We start from the raw sequence: 17,135 nt of genomic DNA on the forward strand, positions 1-17,135 counted from the left end.
TGGCTAATGCTGTGTAATCTTGGAGCACGGGCAGACGCTGCATGCAAGTTTTGAAAGCTTAAGGCTCTTAGTAAAGGTTTGGACTTTTCTCTTTGTAGGAGGAGTTTCATCGAGGAAGTGTACAGCAAGTTAAAACCCCCGTCCACATCATCAGAGTCGGTGAGAGTCTCTTTCGTCTTCACTAGGGGCCATCTCTGGTCAGTTTGATGGCTTCCAGTTACCAAGCAATACGATTGGCCAAAGCCAGTCGTATTGCTTCTTGTTTGATGTAATATGTAAAAGGTGTCTGGACCTTACAGGTGACATTATCCACTACTGTAGGGCATGTTGACCGTAGGGCATGTTGACCCTTTTTTTTGCATGGTTTATCATAACAACATTGTACTCAAAGAACTTATTCAAGCTTAATAAGAATTGAAAACAAATGTAGAAATCACTCCCCATGTTAGCAGATGTGTTGTGCTGCTAAGCTCGAGGACATGGGTTTGACTCCCGGACACTGCAGCTCCATTTCGTCGGGAGTGAAATGGGAGAGTGTTCATCTACATGCATATAGGTGCAAGAACCCCAGCTGGTCAAAAATAATCCACAGTTCCCCACTCTGACACGCTTCGTCATCAGATTGGTTTGAAGAAAGCGTACACTCGCCAACTAAAATAAATGACAACAGAATTGACGTTTCGGCGCCCAGTACGGATGCCTTGTTCACAATGAACGAATGCATGGTGGTCTTTATTATATATGCGTCGAAAGGGGCAACGCGCTGGCGTATACCTCGGGGAGTGGACCCCGTGTCCGATTTATCGTGCTTGTGGTAGATTGTGTGCAAAAAGATTCGATGAGCAGGCGGGATGATAACCTTTTCTCTTTTTTGATGATGGAAGCCAATTGCCAATTAAGACAGTGTCCAGTTTTTTCACTATGCTCTGCCAGGGTGTTTGAAATCGTGTGCCTTTTGGCTACATCATTATGGTGCTGCTGCAGTCTTCTTTTAGAGTTTCCCGTCTCACCTATGTAGCACGCCTGGCAGTCTTGGCACTGAATTTTGTAGATGACGCCAGGGTATCTTTCCTTTTCAAGGTGGTCTTTGACTAGAACGAGTTGTTGTTTCAGCTTGCTTGAGGGGATGTGGCGGACTTGCACTTTGTAATCTTGGAGTATTCTTGAAAGGGACTCGCTCATACCCCGCCGTGCATAGGAGAGTGAAGCCCGCTTCTTCGTTGTCGTTGCCCTGGCACGGGGCAGGGGTTTTCATAGCTTTTTTTCATTCATTGTGAACAAGGCACCCGTACTGGGCGCCGAAGCGTCAATTCTGGTTGTCTTATTTTGGTTGGTGAGTGTACGTTTTCTTCAACCATGATTTTTCCTCGCCAGCCGAGTTTTCGTCAAACCCTAGACCTCGTAATCAGATTGTGGTTTTTGCTCATAAGACGACAGTTAAAAATTTGCAAAGAAAGAAGCCATACTCATTTACCCAGCGTCTATGTACTTTTTAATGCATTGAACTATGTTAGCGAACGTATCACTAGAAATATTTTCGTAGCTTTTTTTTCTTTGCAAATATGTGGTGTCAGCTTGTTGCACAATGGTCAAAAGGTTTCTAAAATATAAGAGCTTGTTTTCACATTCTTTATATACTCCAAACTGGTGCGCAACAAATACCAGGGTACTTTTTTCTTTCTTGCTGTTTTTAAGCTTGCTGTGATGAATGCAGTATGATAATGGAGAAATGTTTGCACGCTTCCATTGGGCGCCCAACAAACAAGCCCAGCTGGTCACGGTAATGCAGGGACATTCTCTATGGTGCCTCTGGCAACAAAAGTAGCCTTGCGACGTTGAAGTCCCATCGTCATCAGTGTAAAACTGCTGCTGTTCAAGGGGTTCATATTCGATCTTATCTTATGTACAGCAGCACTCCACCAGTAGGACGCAGTTGAATGAGCATAATTTTTCTCTCTGTCTCATTACACATTCGAAGGGTATGAACAATGCTAAAGGTGAAACCGCATGACCCGATTTCAATTGCGATTGACGCGTGGTTGGAGGGACGCGCACGTTTTTTTTGACAAACGCCTTTGCGAAATCGCACCGTTGCGTCCCGCATGGAGCGATTTCACGTGCGATTGACGCGTGGTCGAAGGGGCGCGCGCATCTTTTTGACGAACACCATCGCGAAATCGCGCTGCCATGTCTTTCTGCTCAGAGTAGAAAAGGGTAGAAAAAAAGGAAACACCTCGCGCGGCACCTCACCCGCTCGTCCACCAAGCAGAGTTTAAGGTACAGACACGTGTTTGGTTTCTTCCAATGCCGCCAGACGACGCTGACCTCCGCGCATCTCGGCAGAACCTTTTGAAGCTGGTGTGCGCTTTTGGTGAAAATCTAGCAACCCAGCAAACGCGGCGCGAACATGCCACTGCTTTCTATCCGTGCGGGTGCACTTGCGACCACGGCAGCGTGGGCGTTTTCTGCGCGTCGTGTCTTTCGCTCGCGAGAAACGCGTCATGCGGTTCCGCCTTAAGAAATAGACTTGCGTGAACGTCACTTACTTCGTTCAAAGCGAAGTGATTTATATGAAATTATTTCGAAGTGAATTCGAATAGTAGCAGGATTTGATTAGTATAAGGGTGTAGGTTATAAGTGCTAAAATATGTTACGTTCTAAAATTTGCGATACTTATACCCCTGTCACACTGGACATTTTAATGTCATTCGAGTGGAATGACATTCGCATCTGATGACATTATGCGGCTGCTACACATTGATATTTAATGTCATTAGATTCGAAAGACTTAAGAAATCGAATGAGTTCGAAAAACACATCCACCATTGCAGTAGAACCGAATGTATAGGTACTCTCTACCCCAGAGACTACTTAAAGTGTGGCATTCAGCATTCCCAATTTGACACGCATTCATGCAAACACGCGATTAATGTTGCTTTTTTGAGTCATCTGTCATTTTAACGGGAACAGGTGTACGCAAGGCTGTTGCAAAATCTTTTTACTCTCCACCTCAGTGCCGTCTGGCCGCCGGCGCTGTCTGCCATAATGTAAACAAACAGACACCTGTGTGCACGTGTAACTGGACCCAGGTGGAGAGGTTTGTTCTCATAAGGCTATGGGAAGACAATTCCACGGAGTTCTGTTGCAAACTGTATTCCCGCATGGACGCGCGTGAGACCGCGTTTTGAAAGCGAACAAACGCGGAACGCTCTGGGTTTCTGTGTGTGTGCTGTTGCACGGCAAACTGCCACGGGTGCCTCTGTCACTTCACGTTGGAGAAAAATTCAATAGACGTGGAACGTTTTCTTTTTTCCTTTTTTTCCTGTTACGCCACGCATGCTTTAAGGGAACGCACTCCACCTTGTTTCACATGCATACTTGACAGGCTGCATCTTGGTTGTTCTTCTATCTGATGATCAAGTCTCTTTGACTGTCTTGTGCGCTTTTCTCGCAACACCAAGTACAAAGCAACTAAATGCTTTACTTGCTCCAGCTTAGCGTCGTCGTTCAGCGACACTGCGATGTCAGCCATGTTGCTTGTGTTCATTCTTTTGGCTGTGGCTGCTGGCTAGGCATCGTGTTGGCTTATGGTGGCCAATATAAAATTTTTTTCCGTGTTTATTTAGTGAAGCGACTTCGCACATGTCTTTTAAAATAAATAACTTGACTTTTCTACCTCTCTACATTTACCTGCCTCAAGTTTCCCAGCCATTTTTTGTCTTAGTTATCGACATTGGTATCATGAACGAATGACATTACTTTTTCCTCTGTAGCACACGAATCGCATGGCTTTTGTTGCACTGAATGACATTTGAATCTAATGACATTAACACCTCCAGTGTGACGGGGTTATTAGGCCATGTGAGCCCGTATAACGCACTTTTGAATACTGCAGATACTTGTACTTACCGTATTTACTTGATTCTACCGCGCCCTCGATTGTAACGCGCACCCGTTTTCCGCGACCAAAAAAAAAAGTAATACATCGATTGTAACGCGCACCCATTTTTCCTGAGAGAAAAGAACAAAAAAAGACCGTAGGAGTCAAACTTCGCACATTCAGAAGAACAAGTATCTGGGTTTTAAAGAACTAAAGTTTCAAAAAAGTAAAACACAAAGTCAAAAAGTGGGCCTTGCCGCTAAAACTGTCACCACTACGGCGGCGATACGAGTCGCGTAATGGATCAGTCCTCGTCTCTGTCGGACAACTCCTTGTCACTGTCAACGCTCTTTAACTTCGGTAAACCGGCCCTGCTTTGTTCCACTGAAACCTTTTCGTGAAGCTTTGCTGTAAAAAATCTTCTGCTTCTGTTTGCGCCAGTCTCGCACGCACGTTTCGGGAACTCTGAACGACCGCGATGCGGCCCGATTTCTGTCCGTCTCTGCACATGTAATAACTATTCTTTTAAATGCGACATTGTGGTGCACTCGTCGAGTATTTGGAGTTGGCACTTCCATGCCATCGATACGAACGCAGAACGGGATGACAATCTCCTCAGCACACGTACGAACTGAAACAATAATGGCAGAAATGGCCAAGGTGCGTAGGAGGCGGCCATTTTGAAATGCCGATGGCAATATGATAACAGAGTTTCTTTTTTTTTTTCAGTACTCGATTCTAACGCACATGTGATTTTTGGACTCATTTTACCAGAAAAAAGGTGCGCGTTAGATTCGAGTAAATACGGTAACCTTGAAGTGTGGCTTTGAAACAGTGATGATTTTTTCTGAATGGGTGCTTTCATGGCATAGCGTTCCTACTCTACATAGAAACCACTTTTTCAAGCTGGTTACATGCATTAAAATATGTCCATTTGTTCTTTTTGAATACTTCAAAATTTTGGACATGTTGAATTCATGTTGAAGCAAATTTGAATGCTGTAATATTCATTTGCATATTTGAAGTGCTCACACAGGTTTGCTTCCAAGGACAGTCAGCTTGGTTGAAAAAAAAAAAAAAAGCAATTGCTGCAACTTGTGGAGCAGCCTTTACACTTTTGACGCAGGCTATGAAAAGTCGTCATTAAAAGTTTATAGACTTGCGTGTCTGTCAAAACTACTGAGTAATTTTCGGCCATAGCTAGTGAAACTGCGCAACCTTGTTCTTCACACACGCAGGTACAGACTGGAAATGTGGATATCTGCCGATTGTCTGGATGTGTGCCCAGGCTGTGAAATAATTCGTCCGTTTCTCAGATCTCCCAGTTTGCGGACTTTCTTTTTTTTCCCCACCTGCGCAATAAAGGTGTGGCTTACAGGCTTTTCGTTCTTTTTGATTCGGCAGGTAAAGAGCCACTCGCACGATTGTGAACAAGCGGAGGAAGCGGCGAGCCACTGAGTGGAAACGGATGCTTTCGTCGTTGACGAGCGTGAAACGGAGCACCGCTATGAAGCGCCCTCCATCACATTCACTTTTGTGTTTTGTTTCCCCGTGAAACTGCGGTCGCCGGTCACGGAGACCGCCTGGCGGCCATGGCGTCCGTAACCGAACGACCGCCTGCGAAAACTGGCTGCCAGCAACAAATCGAAGGAAATCGGGAAAGGCGCCGGAAGATTCGATTGGCCGCGGACTCGTAATCGTTGACGGCTCTTGACTGGCGGCGGCAGTGCTCGACCCTCGCGGAGTCGTCGACGGAAAAGAAAACGCCGCCTAGCCGACTGACTGACCGGTGTCGACTTGCGTAGTGTGTGCGTGTGTGTGGCAAATGTTGACACATCGGCTTCCCCCGTCTTTTCTTTCCCTACTTTTGCGTAGTCTACTGCCGACTGTATTTAGGTTGTTTTTTTCTTTGCTCTTCTCTACTTTCTTTTTGGAGTGAAGAAACCTTTCGCTCGTTTTCTGCCCTTCAGGAAACGCAGAGACTGCACATTCACTCATCCATTCTCACACTCACTCGATCACCCCTTCACCAGTGACGTGTCGTCGACTAGCGCAGGTGCACTTACAAGGACAAAGAAAAAAAATTAAGTTAAATAGAAGAGCCAAGTTGGTTAGTCTTAGCGCGACACATCTCGCTCCTTTTTTTCTTTGATTTCTCTTCTAGCATTACGACGTCGTCTATTTGCCCCTCACGCATCTTCCGCCCCACTGCCTTCTCGTTTACCCCCTCTTAGCGTACGCCATCGTAATTTTCACATCATCCACCCCAGTGTTGTACAATGACCGTTGTTAACGATTGCCATTACAGTGAATATTATTATTATTGTCGTCGTCGTCGGAATCGCGAACGAGGGCCGTGGTGACTTCTTTTTTTTCCTTCCTCCCCTCAAACACTTCCTTTATAAACGTGCAGGAGGGACGCAGAAGAATAGTGATGACGTGCGTGATTTTGTGTGTGTGTTTGTTGTGTACCAGCGTGCATGTGCTGCACGTAATTGGTAACGGAAGTGCAAACCAAACGTCGGGGCTGAAACCTGTCTTTCCCGTTTTAGCGTGTGTGTGTATTTTTTAAAGCTTTCGTTGAGCAGTGATTTTTATGCCTTCCCCACCTTTTTTCCTTCGTGTTGATGTTGCCTCTCCTCCTCTTCTCCCTCCCCCCTCTTTTTTTCATCCTTATAATTTCGACGTTGTTAGGTTTTTCTCAGCGTTGACGGGTATTTCGCCACGGCTCGGCAAGAGACAAGCACAAGGACAATAATAAAAGAATAAAAAACTCGAAATGGCTTCCCTTTTCTGTTTATTCTGTTTCAGATGTTTGTCGAGAATGAATTGCAGCAGAAATTCACTGGCGTCATCTGCGTTAATGCGAACAGCATAACATCAACTCTTCGGCACACTGTCATTAATCCTAAAAATGTGCCATCTTGCACAAAGAAAGTTCTTGAAGCCATCAGTGTCATGGAACCTGCGTCAAACATCTGAACGAGCTCGCTTGCAAGTGGCATTCTTAAAGGCCTTCTATTCTGCCTATGAGGCATGAGCATGTGGCCTGGTGGTGGTTACAACGTCGTGGGACACATAGTCCCACACCTCCTCCTGCAGAAACATTTTTGCGACAACCCGTCGCAATTAGCCCCATGCTTAGTCGCTGCCATCTCACCTACGTCTTTGTAAGCTCGAAGAAAATTGTTTTACGGCACTTTTAAAAGGTGGTGTGTGTGCCACGATGCCATTGAAATTTGTTCCATTTTTTAGGAAAGCTTCAGAGTTCTCCTCTCTTTCAGATAACACAACCTGCTCTTCAAAATGAGGGGAGATTTTAGCTCCCTGGCATAATACGTTCTTGTAAATTTGTTAAGTAACTTGAGCGATAAATGTGCCCAAACACAATACTCCACAAAATTGCCACATTCATCGCTAGGTCTAACTGTGGTGAAAGTTGCATGGGAATGTTTTTCTTGGTGCGATATACCTGGTGTAAAAGGGCAGATATTTCGGCAGCGATAGAAAATACAAGAAAGTTGATGAATAATGGTTTGTGTATGCAGTGAAGTGAGCTTTACGGGAACAGACCACAACCCAATGACGGCTCGTAAGAAGCGCAGGTGCAGTTGGTGTTCTACTGCTGGAAATGGGGTATGCACAACGTTCCTCCACACACCTTGTGAAGCGCTCCTTTGTGCCACGTTGTTTTGGCCATTTAAGCCCAAATACTCGGTGAAGTGATTACAAGATGGTGCCTTCACGAGTCGGTAGGACAATGTTTTCCCACTACTCGCCGCGGTGGTTATGGTGCTCGACTGCTGACCCACAAGTCGCAGGATCGAATCCCGGCCGCATTTTTCATGAGGCGAAAATGCTTGAGGCCCGTGTACTTGTACTTATGTGCACGTTAATGAACACCAGATGGCCAAAATTTCTAGAGCCCTCCACTACGGCATCTCATAATCAAATCATGGTTTTGGGGCGTTAAACCACAACAATTATTAACATTTTCAGACTTGAAAATCCTCTTGTGGGTCAGCGGGACATATGCGTGCCACTTTTTTTCAGTAAAGTACTGTCTTCATTTTGATGAAATTTTTTTGTTATTTCTTAGTGATTTATATGTGTATTACACAGCCAGTTTTTATATTGTGTCAAAAAGTATGGACTAGCCTATAAAGGGTTAGTACACAGACGCAACATTAAATAAGCGCAGTACGCGATCATACTTTTATTAAGGTCATTGTTCGTTGCATAGTAAAGTCAACTGTTGGTGAACGTCCAAATGGCGCTTCTTAACACAAAGACGACCGCATTGAAGTCCAGTGGTAGTGGTCATCTGACATAGTTCCAAGGCAAAAAAAAAAAAAAGAAAAGACCAAACTAAAGCATGGATGAATTGTTCTTCTGTGGTCAGTCCACGACATAATAGCACAAGCAGGAAAGCAAGTTCTTGATTCGGCAATTACAACATCGCTGTGCTCTGGTGCAGCAGGTTCCAGTAGGCGCGTAGCCTCTGTAGCCATCTTTGCCAGTGCCTCTGACAAAGGGTGGGTCCCAGGTGATGGACCTGGCATGGACTGCCGTCCTCGTAGGCGATCACGATCATCGCGTCTCGAACCTAGATTGGCAGCAAGCACAAAAAAGAGCAAAGGGTGTCACTCCTAGTGATTCAAGGTAGTTGGTAGAAAAGTAAAGTTAGAAATTCTTCATCCACTAATTTGTTGGAATGGAGAACTGCGCTGATACGTCGCAGTCAGTTCACTTGATGCTGCATATAGCTGCCTTTCATATCTTCTCTCATGGGGGGAAAAGTGCTTTTGCTGAGATGTTCCATTAAAGAAGTTGTGAAACGTTTTCTGAAAATTTTCAACTACGTGTGTATTTGGAATCCTGGCCGCCCATTCAATACTATACCTCGACTCGTTTCATCGTCCGCGTTCATTTAATAACTATAAAATTACAATTACGATTTTCCAGCTCACATTTCCCTCAACTGTGCAGCTGACGTCACTTTAAGTCAGCCAATGAAAAGTCTGTGCCGTCGACAAAACATGAAGACGCAGAGATGTTTGCTGAGCCATAGTTGACCGAGATTCGTAGCATCATCCTGTCTCGATTGTGACACCGGCAGCTTGTGAAAGCGAACATTGTTTCCACTTTGATAAGTTGTACGGCACTGTCTGACGACGCATACGGTTGGCATAGAGGTCTAAGCCACGCAAAACACACCGTAAAACACTACCTAACGCAACCAGAAAGACAAAAACTGGGATGCACCGTGCGAGCGAAGGCAAGAATACACACGTGATGGAGCCCGGATGTACTTGCAAGCAGAAGCAAGCAGATCAAGTGCTGTACTTGCACAGTATACAACTCGGAGCGCAAAAGTTGCTGTGTTATTTGTTTCTTTCAAGGTTCCTATAAATCTATTATTTTAGAGCAAAAGAAAGCTAATGCTGTGTTTATAGTGGCGGCCGGTAGTGCTGCATAGTCATTTAGGAGCCCAAGAAAACTGCAGTTTCAAACGGGCGTCATTAATTATAGACTGAATATAGCGCCAAAATATACAGTATCGGAATCGGCATGTCTAATCCTTGCTGAAGCAGGGAAAATTACAACTGGGCAGCTTCATTTTCTTTTCAAGTTTGCAATCTTGAGAGTATAGGGGCTCCATATATAGTAGCTGTTCTAAGCAGCACTTCCTTAAAGGGCCCCTGGACCATCTCCAAAATATTTAAACATTTCAATTAAACAGACACATTGAGTTCAGAATGCCATCATGATCAACAATGTAGGCAGCGCTACGCGCCGCGGGCACGCTACAAAATAAACAATCCTGTGCTCCTCTCCAGGCCTTTCCGGTACCACCATCATATCGTCACCAGGAGCAGACACTGTTGATTGGTTGCATGTCCACTAGCAGGCATGCACACACAAAAGTAATCAATCTGAACTGTAACTCTGGAGGCAAGCAGGAGCCACCTTTTACCTGAATATTGTACTTGTCATCGTAATTGAGTGCACCAATGTATGCTGCCACTTGCAGCGGATTGTCGTAGGTGTCTGACAGCCGCGGCTTTGGCTTCTTGGACGTCTTCCAGTCTATCAGCACCATCTCGCCCCTGGAAGTGCATAGATTGAAAGCAACAGTGCATTAAGCGTGAAGACGTATCGGAGCACCAAAGCATGTGAGAGGTGAGACGTGTAAGCATGATAAGGCTATGGGCTGCTTACTGTATGCTAATATGGCCTGTCCTTCAGCTCAACCAAATTCCCTCGCCTGTATAACAGGCAATAACTAGCATTCACTGAAATTTGTCTGCAGGACCTAGCCACTTTTTTTCATTACCCTAAATTTGGTCGAAAGGATTTCTCTTCGCACAACATGTTATCTCTGCAACTAGCCATTTCTTGGCACACTTACTGCCATTTCTTGGTAAAAAAAGAAACGGAACATTTTTGGAAAGGGTAACCTAGCAACTGAGTTCGACTTCGCTGAAAGGCCTTTTTAAAAAGCATCACGGCATGCTCTTTCACATGCTGCTCCCAAGATGCTATATGGAACTGCATGGAGCAGTACACTCAAACTTTGATATAACGAACACGGATATAACAAATTATCGGTTATAACAGAGTAAATTAAGAATAGTTTTGTCGTAGATAGTGATACAAATATACGTTTATAACAAATTTTCGGATATAACAAATTTATTTTCATGTCGGATGCCACTTTGTTATAACGAGTTTTGAGTGCAGTAAGAAACTTTACTGCCCAATTTGCAACTTCCGAACGCAGTACGGCCTTGACAAGTCTGCACCGAATTCGTCACAATTCGTCCCTGCCCGTGGCAAGTCATCTTTTCGTCCACTTTACTTTCTTCACATTTACATCATAATTGCTACAAATAACATCCACTATACTTTCCTTGGCTTTCTTGTCTGTTAGTTCTATTTCATGTTGTGTCTAGCAAAGAAAAACCAGCCCTCAAAAATTAACCCTTCCTTCATTCATTTGCCTGGGCACTTCAAGATTTATAGGCCTACTTTGCAAAGGACCACCCTAATGCCTAAAGTGGATACATACTTTAGGGCTGATGCCTTGATCTACATGTACTTTGACTGCTAATGGACTGTACTGTACTTGAACTGATGCCACCTTTGTGTGCTGCACTGAAACGGGGCTTTTAACCTTGCCACTGCCAGACACTGGTCCTATGAAATAACCTGGTAGCTGACTGTCAAAAAATAACAAACAAGTAAGTGTCAAATAAACAGCTGCATTTTATTCACAGTGCCTCAATCTTCACAATTGGCACAGCTACCAGACTGTGATACAGGCACGTAGCCAGGATTTTTTTTCGGGGGGGGGGGGGGGGGGCCCAAGGCCTAATTATTCGAAAGAAAGTCTTTTCATGGCAAAAAGAAAAAAAATTGCCCGGGAACATATAAGGCTGGACGAATTTCGGGGGGGGGCCCGGGCCCACCGGGCCCCCCCCTTGCCTACGTGCCTGCTGTGATACCTCCCCTGGAGTTCTTAATGAAAAGTGCAGCGTTGTGTGCCTGTGAAGGAAAGAGAACACCTGACCACATCCTAGCAGCTGTGACAGCTCTACAAAGGAGGACTGTTAAAAAGGCCATTTGCAGACAAATGCAGGACAGGATGCCGTTGCATTGATAAAGATAGCTGTCTCTCCTTTTTTTTTTTTTGCACATACACCGAGACCAAGACATGAATTGTGATTGGGCTACCATGTATGGAGCTGCACTTTGAGAAAATTGCGAGAAAAAAAGAAGTGTTTACATGAGTATGTGTGTTAGCATTTGCAGGTAGCGCAGCTGAGTCTCGGTATACTAATGTAAATCTGAAACATTTGTCATCAATATCACCATGTAATAGACATAGGCATATGACAAATACAGTCAAACAAATAAGAACACAACGAATTATCAATATAATGAAGCAAATGAAAAACTGCATAATGGCTATACCATCTAACACAAGTACATTCATAACGTGGCTATTTTTGTGTTAGCTGCGGCTTCCTTAAAGGGGCCCTCTAACACTCTTCAACCCCCCATTTTTTACTCGTGGATTGCGTAGACTGAAGTACGGACGAACTAGTGCAGCAAGAACGGCAGCGATAGCGGCACGCAGTACGAAGTTATTCAATTTAGAAAATTCAAAATACAAGAAAAAAATGCCTACCCTCAACTCGATTTTCGCGGGATCACGTGACCACATTTCACTCTCTGCTGTGACGTCGGATGGCGCTCCAATGAAATGGGCTGAAAGCTCTTACGTAGGGGAAGCTCGCACACCATTGTTGCTTCTCCTTTCCAACGTATTGTTGACGTCGTTGCCATAGTAACAAACGTGGTTCCTGAAACCTGACTTGTCAAAACTTGAGCGGGCGCTACTGCTTCGAAGCGAGGCTGGGGAGGCTTTGTCTGCTGTTCCTTACAACGACATCCCTCTTCTCATTCTGAGAAGGGAATTTGTGGAGCGGCATGGGCGGTTAAACACGGTCGCCCCTACGCGGGTTGTTCGGTGAGCAGCCCGACGAGTTACAAGTGTGCAGCGACAACAATTCAACGAAGAGGATTACTTGCACCGTTTCAACAACAATCATGAGCCTACCGCACATGCGGAAAGAGGCAGCTCGCAAGCGTACAGACGCAAAAAGAAGGAAGAGGGGGCAAGCGTTTCATATGGACATCCGACCGGCGCAGGCAGAAAAAAAAAAAAAGAAAGCCAGAGCAACCAGAGGCGATGAAATGGCAACCGGCGCCTCTGTCGTACTTTGTGGTTGTAGTGATATTTTTTGTTGCGACGGCGGCTATTTGGAGTTCATTGAAAAAGCACAGAAAAGAAAAACGAAACACAATAGTAATCTCAACTTTGATGCAACGCCGTTATTACTTCTAACGTTACATTTATCCAATCATAGGCCAGCGCTCATCTTCGTCATTTCCGCCCGCAATAGTTCTGGCAAGCGCCACTACGCGCTGATGCGGTCAGCAGCGATGTAGGGACTTCGACGCGTGATTAAAATACTAAATAATTTGATATCGGTGCTTAGACTTATCCTAAAATTATCCCCAGCCATCAGTCTACGCAACCCGCAAGTAAAAAATGGGGGGTTGAATAGTGTTGGAGGGCCCCTTTAAAATGAGGTTCAGCTATACTGCATGCAAGAAAGGTATTTAGTGATGTATAGCACTACAATACCATTGCAGAGTGTTTTGCCAACGTGTCTGCCCTTAGTTTATCAGTTAAATTTTAAATAGTGTACTGGTAGGCAGATCACTCCAGTCTTCACTAAAGAACCCAACTTAACTTCGCACAATCAGGTTCCCATGAACGGAAAGAAGCATCAACAATAGACGCACCGGCACACAGCTACGCAGTCGATGATTCCACGATACTGCAAGTGTGGATGGCACACGGCACTTTCCAGGTGAGCCACCTCGCTGACTTCGGGCCAGAAGGATTCGAGGCTTCGCCAGTGGCCCTCGTTTTCGGGCCTCACCACGATGTCCTCCTTTGGCTTCCCGTTGAGGAGATCGTGGATGTTGACATGCAGTGACTTCCCCTGACTGAGGATTGCTGCGAATGGGAAGATGAAGATCGACACACCAGGGGAGCTATTTTGTAAGCGTTCTGTCACAGAACGGAGGCGGTCCGTTCTGTAGTGCCGCACACAATTGGTGGAGGCTCTTTTGACGGTCAAGATGTGAGACTAGGCAAGAACGGTCTCCGGCTCCGTTCTATTGATAGAACAGAGCCAGAGACCGTTCTTGTCTATTCTCATGTCTTGACTGTCAAACGAGCCTCCACGAATCGCATGCGGCCTGATAGAACGGACCGCCTCCATTCTGTGACAGAACGCTTACAATATAGCCTTCCAGTAAAACAACTGGGTGCAGCTCAAAGGAGTACTGACACGAATTTTAAACATTTTTGGCTTGTTGCTCTAAATAAAAGCATGGGTGTCGAGAACCCTAAAAAGAGTGTCTTAGTGCTGGGGAATGCATTGAATATATTTTTAATACCGCTACCTTAAAAAAAGCACTTTCGGTTGCGGTATAGAAAGGGCGGTTTTGCAGTGACGTGTAAACACAAGCCTGATGACATGGTAAGGCTGCTGCTCTGTCATTGGCTTTCAGTCGCATGTGGTTCGTGTAAACAGCGATGAGTGAATTGTCCAGCGACTCTGAAAGCAATTTCTGCAATTTAGGCTGCATGCAGAATGGAGAGTTCGCGAACCCAGAGAACTGTGTTGACTTGTCATGATAATATCCATTGGCTGGCTTGCAGATGCTGTGCGATGAAAAATTTTAAATCTAAGTAAAATATTTTAAGCGAGTTGTCTGGCTCCATTGTGCGGAAAGCGTCGATAGTGCGTACCATGGAAACGAAAAATGCCTGCGTTCGTTGCTATCTGTTCCACATGTATCTACCACTTTTGAAAATAAAACGTATGTTGGGAGTTAGCACTGTGTCGCGTTGTTCCTTTTCCGTCTTTGCTTGTTTAGTGTGCCAAATAAGTGATCAAGAAAAATTACCCGTTCGGAGCACCTGAAAATCGCGTCAGTACTGCTTTGGAAGGCATGAGAGATTTCGCCTAGATGACCGAAGTGCGGCAGTTGCTTTCTTTTATGACTAAAGAAATAGTCCTTCCTGTGTACTTCGCGATGTTCTCCGAGGTCACTGGCCAAGCAGCTTATGATGTCAGTCTAGAGTGTGTGTGCTCATTGGTGCATCATCATGTTCACCCGCCTTTGATGTGGAAATGTTACTGTCTTCTAAAGTTGTACTCAACTATAGGGGTGCACGAACAGTGTTTCTTGAAACCCAATTAAATAGCGTCGAAAGCGAATAAAATACTTTTCGAATATCGAACAGACATTTTTACTATAAAATGATGTTCACATTCTGGTAGTCATTAAAAGCATGAGCAAAGCACCGAGGACAAACCAGTTGCCTCTTCAGAAAAGATTATGTAGTGATAGTTCCTTGATACGTTTCGGTTCTACTTTTTCCAGACTTACTTTTTTGAAATGATAATCCGTTTTCATTTCCACAGGGTCATGCAAATCGGCTTCCCATTTGCCTCCCTGGCTGTTTTGTTAGAAAATTGTAATAGCACCTACACTGACAGCTCGCATGTTGCCACTGGAAATGATAACGGCACCTGCCAAGTGGCTCTGTATTTACAAGAAACAGCAAAACTGCCTGTTGTGTCTTAACGGCAGGTAGACAGGTGGCTAACTACCAGTTGAGAACCTGCGTGCACATGCATGTAGACTTCCTAAAAGTGGCAAAAGCGGATGGGAACTGATGCGCACGAGAGACAGGGGCACAAGAAGGAACATAGATGGACAGACGAAGCGCTTCGTCTGTCCATCTATGTTCCTTCTTGTGCCCCTGTCTCTCGTGCGCATCAGTTCCCATCAAGATGAATCACCAACAAGCTCAAGTCGAAACCCTCCTCAAGGCAGCTGCCACGCCATGAGCCCTTCACTTTTTTCATGAACGTATATTTGTGACATCTCGGCAATAAACCAAATGGTTTTTATGGCATGCACTCTGTCATGTTGCCTGGTTCTTGCTTAAAGTTTCGCGCACCAAAATAATTTATTTGCAGGAAGAAATTATCGGATGTTACGTTTTCCCGGATAATGCGTCCTTTTCCCGTCATCCCCTGATAAACGTAACAATTGGCTTCTACTCTACATCATTCTACATGGTTGTTCGATTTTGGTAATGTTTTCTACTTGTATTCCTTTGTATTTCTAATAGTCTGTTTATTGTGTGTTTAAGAGCATTTGCGACTTCTTTGAATAAACGGCTGCTGAATAGTAGCGGTCGCGTAATAATGTTTATGTTGAGTCCCGTTGACAACGACACTCAACATGAACATTATTACCGTCCTTCTTATTCAGCAATTGATTGGCTGAGATCTATAGCATTACCGCAATAAAAGGAGGTAAAAATCGGGTCCCTCTATTTGCAGATGGCCTTGCGTAGCAAACGACCAAACAAAGCGCGCACTCCATGAGTTCTTACATTCCTGGTACTTCTTGAACCCTTCCTCGCCCATTTCGGCCACCATGTTCTGCTTCCACAACTCGAGTCGCAACTTGGACTGCTCGTCGATCGTGTCCTTCAGTATGGTCGTCACGCTGGGATACTTCGGCGTTTTGCGAAGGCCCTGAGCGTCGTCTTGAGGCGGCGAAGGCGAAGACGTCGCCGCCACGACGTCTTCTCCGCCGACGTCGGTGTCGTCCTCGGGCACACCGTCTCGCAGGAAGTTGAGCAGGGGAAAGTTGAGCGTCGCCTCGAGGTCGAAGCTCTTCGTCGGGATTCTGACGTCGACCTTCTGTTCGGCGTCTTCGCTCGTAGCCGCCAGCCGCGCCGCTTCGTCGTGGGTCGCCGTCAAGGCGTCCAGGAGTTCAGCCTCCAACTGATTCCTGTAAAGGCGCTCGCCCGCCCTGACGACCCTCGCTGTCTCGGGCTCTTCGCACGCCAACCTGGAGACCTTCAAACGCCGAGGAGCCCGCTCGTCGAGGTAACTGAGACGTAGCCCCTTGTCGAGCTTGGTACCTTTCGAAGACCTCAGAACGGGTCCGTACAGGGAGAGGTTTTCGAAGTTGAACTTCTTGACCGCTTTCGCGGCGCTCGCGGACTTTTTGGGCGTCCGCGCGCTGCTGGTGTCGCCGCCCTCCGAAGCGGCGACGATTTGGCTCTTCGACGCTTTCGTGGATTTCATGCATTTGCAGGCGGCGTCGCGTAGGAGTGCTGAATTGCGCGCGAAGGACGACTTGCAGACGACAAAGTTCGCGGCCATGGCCGCCGCCATCATGATCTGACATGTCTGAGGATTTAGATCGAATCGGATTGAAACGGCTTTCTTCTTAAGGTCGCTTTCTAATGCGACAATGACCACAAAGATCGGCAACAATTCTTTATCAGCAAACTTTTCAAGTCTCGGAGGTAATGTTCCTTGATGCACAAGCGACAATTAAAGGTATTAAAATAAAATAATTAAAATAAAATATTTATAGTATAATTTTATTTCCTTCACTTTAATTTTGTACTGTTTATATAAAGGAACGTAGTATTAGAACTTGTAATTGTGTTTGCAAAACAAAACTGGATTCAAGTAACGTCATGATCGCCATGTTAAAGAAAAAAATGTCACAAATTGTGAAATAATTTCTTCTACTAAACATACTTTCCGTATTTATTCGCTCCGTGAGAAGT

The 17,135-nt window shown here is 45.3% G+C and overlaps 2 protein-coding genes across 3 annotated transcripts in view; one reads left to right on the forward strand and one right to left on the reverse strand.

Annotated features, from left to right (window-relative positions):
• Positions 1-6,660, forward strand: part of LOC119373955 (protein phosphatase 1A) — a 46,758-nt gene extending 40,098 nt beyond the window's left edge. Inside the window, exons 7-8 of one of the 2 annotated variants that reach the window (XM_037644018.2) lie at positions 99-159; positions 5,119-5,260. In XM_037644018.2, the coding sequence (XP_037499946.1) occupies positions 99-159; positions 5,119-5,175 (118 nt within the window). In that variant the 3' untranslated portion in view covers positions 5,176-5,260. Of the gene's footprint in view, positions 1-98; positions 160-5,118; positions 5,261-5,284 lie in introns of those variants that run through there. The other variant, XM_049410861.1, reaches the window with a different exon arrangement.
• A 1,412-nt stretch (positions 6,661-8,072) lies between these two features.
• On the reverse strand, positions 8,073-16,775 carry LOC119375481 (mitochondrial genome maintenance exonuclease 1). The gene is made up of 4 exons (XM_037645661.2): positions 15,939-16,775; positions 13,259-13,475; positions 9,858-9,990; positions 8,073-8,486 (listed from the first exon to the last, which is right to left on the reverse strand). Exons 1-4 carry the CDS (start codon positions 16,732-16,734, stop codon positions 8,331-8,333), a joined length of 1,302 nt encoding a protein of 433 aa, XP_037501589.1. The 5' UTR covers positions 16,735-16,775; the 3' UTR covers positions 8,073-8,330.
• Between the last annotated feature and the right edge of the window lie 360 nt (positions 16,776-17,135).

This window comes from Rhipicephalus sanguineus, chromosome 11 (genome assembly GCF_013339695.2).
Source record: "Rhipicephalus sanguineus isolate Rsan-2018 chromosome 11, BIME_Rsan_1.4, whole genome shotgun sequence".
Classification (NCBI taxonomy): Eukaryota; Metazoa; Arthropoda; class Arachnida; order Ixodida; family Ixodidae; genus Rhipicephalus; species Rhipicephalus sanguineus.